A 2,915-nucleotide genomic window follows, 5' to 3' on the forward strand; every position below is an offset into this window, starting at 1 on the left:
AAAAAGGAAAGAAAAAAGTGAATGAAAGAAGGAGATGAAAGAAAGAAAGGAGATGAAAGAAAAGGAAAGAAAAAGGAAGGGAAGAAGAACAAAAAGGAAAGAAAGGAAGGAATGGAGAAGAAAAATAAAGGAAGGAACGGAGAAGAAATATAAAGAAAGGAAGAAGGGAACGAAGGAAGAAGAAAAAGGGAAAAAAAGAAAGGAAGGTAAGAAAGGAAAAAAGGAAAATAAAGAAGACGGAGAAGAAGAGTGGGTGTGGGGGGACCGAGCAGAATTAGGCAGTTATACTCAGTCCGGCCTGGTTCAGGACTGCCAAATTGACCCAATACCCAGCCGCTTAAGGTTGATATGCCCCAAACCAAGCAATTCAGGTCGGCTTGGCATACCTTAGCCACTTGCATCTCTTTTTAATCAAAATGTGGCTAGTTCTCAGTATTACCATGTTACCAAGGCCACAACTGATATTTCTTATTCACTTCCTAGTCCATGTCAGAACATTTTATTTGCTTTTGATAATATTACCATATATAATTTTGTTTTGCTCTGGAAATTTCAGCACCAAGCATGACAAATTATCCGTATTTTACAGTTGGTAAACTAATATAATGGATATGTTAAATTGAGTTGTCTCTATGAATTTACTGAATATTTTCCCATTCAAAGACATTCTGAACTTTGAAATAAGTGTGCCTCCTCATATTCTATGAATAAAATCTTTTTCTGAATAACCTTGTTTAAACAAGTGTGAAAATGTTTGGTTGTTTTGGTATCATCCCAATTTGATTATATGACTGTTGCACGTTGATAATCATGATACTTGGTAGACACCAAAAACCAACTACGACAGAAAACTAACCTCAAAAGGACAGGATATGGTATTGGATTACCATCTCCTATTTGCTTATTGGTACGTGGTCATACTTTGTTTTTAAATAATCCATCATGGTTTTAAAATGTGATGCCTGAATTCAACAGATTAGTTGGATTGTCCAGTTAATTTTTAAATATCTTTCTTGGCGTTGCACAACTGTTACAGGAAGCGATGTTGAAGGCTGAGCTTCGGAACATGGAGAGATCACAGAAGCGAGAAGGGATAGACATGACATATCTTAAAAATGTGATATTGAAGCTACTTGAAACAGGTATCTGAAAACCTAAACTTACCATGCTTCAAAAAAATGTACACCATGGCTGGTAGGTAAAGTGAAGACTTAAATGATCATAGGATTTAAGCAGATCACCTTTTACGCAGGTGAAGTGGAAGCCTTACTTCCTGTGGTTGCAACACTATTGCAATTCAGCCCTGAAGAGGTCACATCAAATTCCTCTTACTATTGTGGTTAAATTGGTTGATTCAAAAGTCCTACAGCCGATGCCTGTAACCTTTGACCATTTTCCTGATTTCACTATATGATAATGAAGAATAATTGAATTCCATTTTTCTTAAAAAATGCTATTAAGAAATGCTACCTTTTAATATCATCAACTCCTAAAGCCTTATAAGCATGATTATCTTTTACCTTGTATTTCTTAACCAAGTATTCCTTTTACAGATTGGGAAATGCCAACAAGTATACCGCTCCTCAAATGATGCTTCATCTAGTCCGGTGTCTTCATTTTCTGACACTGCATCTACACCCCGTTCTCTCTTCTCAAGATTCACATTTTCATGAAGAGACCAGACTTTTTTTTTCCTCATTTGCTTCGATTGGGTGCAGTGGAAGAGCTGCTGAGGTACGGTTTTGAGTTGAGTGCGGCAACCAACTAGAATGCAAAGAAGATCTCTGGGTATCTTAGAAGGAAGATTATACTCTGTTTTAAATTCTTTTAGCAACCATAGGCATTGTACCTTTTGTAACAGTATTATGTACATAAAAACAATAATATATAGTGAACGTATTTATGTTTCTGACTGACTAAAGGAAAAAGAAATGCGATGAGCACCTTTTTGATATTTTGATGTTATTTCTTCCTTATGTCTCACCCCATTTTGAGTTTGTTCTGAAGTCATTAATTTGAATGGATACTATTGATTCGATCAAATAGAATGTTTCTGATTGACAGGCCCCTATATAGTTATCAACACATACCATTTTCTTCAAGGTTAAAAGAGCAGGCTGACATAGCTTGAGCGATGTCATATAATGGTTGATAAAATGAAGGTTCAAAGCTCCAACAATTACAGATTTTTATTCATTATGGCTGGCTCACGCATGTTTTCTTTATTTGATTGATGAGGCCCCTAATTTCCTTGTATTGTTATTATTTACAAGAAATAGCAACTATAATAATTGTTACAATAGTGCTATTTCCGAAACACTCTTCACTTAATGAAAAGTTATATTAGGTGGTACATGTTTTTAAAGAAAAACTTGCTTTTTGAAAATATTATTTTTAAAAAGAACAATGCAAGTACCAAACAATTTTGATTTATTTTTATTTTCTCTCTTCGTACCTGGCTAGAAATGGTTAGAAGGGATTTGCTCGGTCGAAAGTAAAATATTACAAGGATATTTTTGGATAAGGGTATTTTGAGAATTTGAAAATTTTCACATAAACCATAGAATTTACATAACTAAAAATAATATCTTACTCTGCTATGATTTCATTCCTAAGGTTGAAGTTCACAAGGATTGAGAACTCATGCAAAGAAGATTGTAGAGTTCTATCTGGTGCACAAATTGTCAATTTCTACAGATTGGTAGGGGTAACAAAAGAAGTGGGAGGCATCAGGTTCAGTTATTGGCTTAAGATTCCAAAAGATGGGCAATGATGGGAATTCTTTTATTGCGAAAGATTAAGATTCTTGGTGAGATGATATTGGGGGCGATTTTCTGTGTGGTCCGGGGTGGTTCCTGTACTACAATTTTCATGTGCATGAGAAAACAGTCGAACTCAAAACCAATTGCAACTGA

At 35.1% G+C, this 2,915-nt stretch overlaps 1 protein-coding gene across 2 annotated transcripts in view; it reads left to right on the forward strand.

Annotated features, from left to right (window-relative positions):
• The window catches only part of ATGRIP (Golgi-localized GRIP domain-containing protein), a 32,492-nt gene extending 30,538 nt beyond the window's left edge, over window positions 1–1,954 (forward strand). For both annotated transcript variants that reach the window (XM_008791142.6, XM_008791143.6), the window contains 3 exons: window positions 1,037–1,142; window positions 1,253–1,311; window positions 1,554–1,954. In XM_008791142.6, coding sequence (XP_008789364.4) covers window positions 1,037–1,142; window positions 1,253–1,311; window positions 1,554–1,673 — 285 coding nt within the window. In that variant the 3' untranslated portion in view covers window positions 1,674–1,954. The remainder of the gene's footprint in view (window positions 1–1,036; window positions 1,143–1,252; window positions 1,312–1,553) is intronic.
• The last annotated feature ends 961 nt before the right edge of the window (window positions 1,955–2,915 follow it).

This window comes from Phoenix dactylifera, chromosome 3 (genome assembly GCF_051530095.1).
Source record: "Phoenix dactylifera cultivar Ajwa chromosome 3, Ajwa_hap1_PhDact_Kaust_v1.1, whole genome shotgun sequence".
NCBI classification, from domain to species: Eukaryota; Viridiplantae; Streptophyta; class Magnoliopsida; order Arecales; family Arecaceae; genus Phoenix; species Phoenix dactylifera.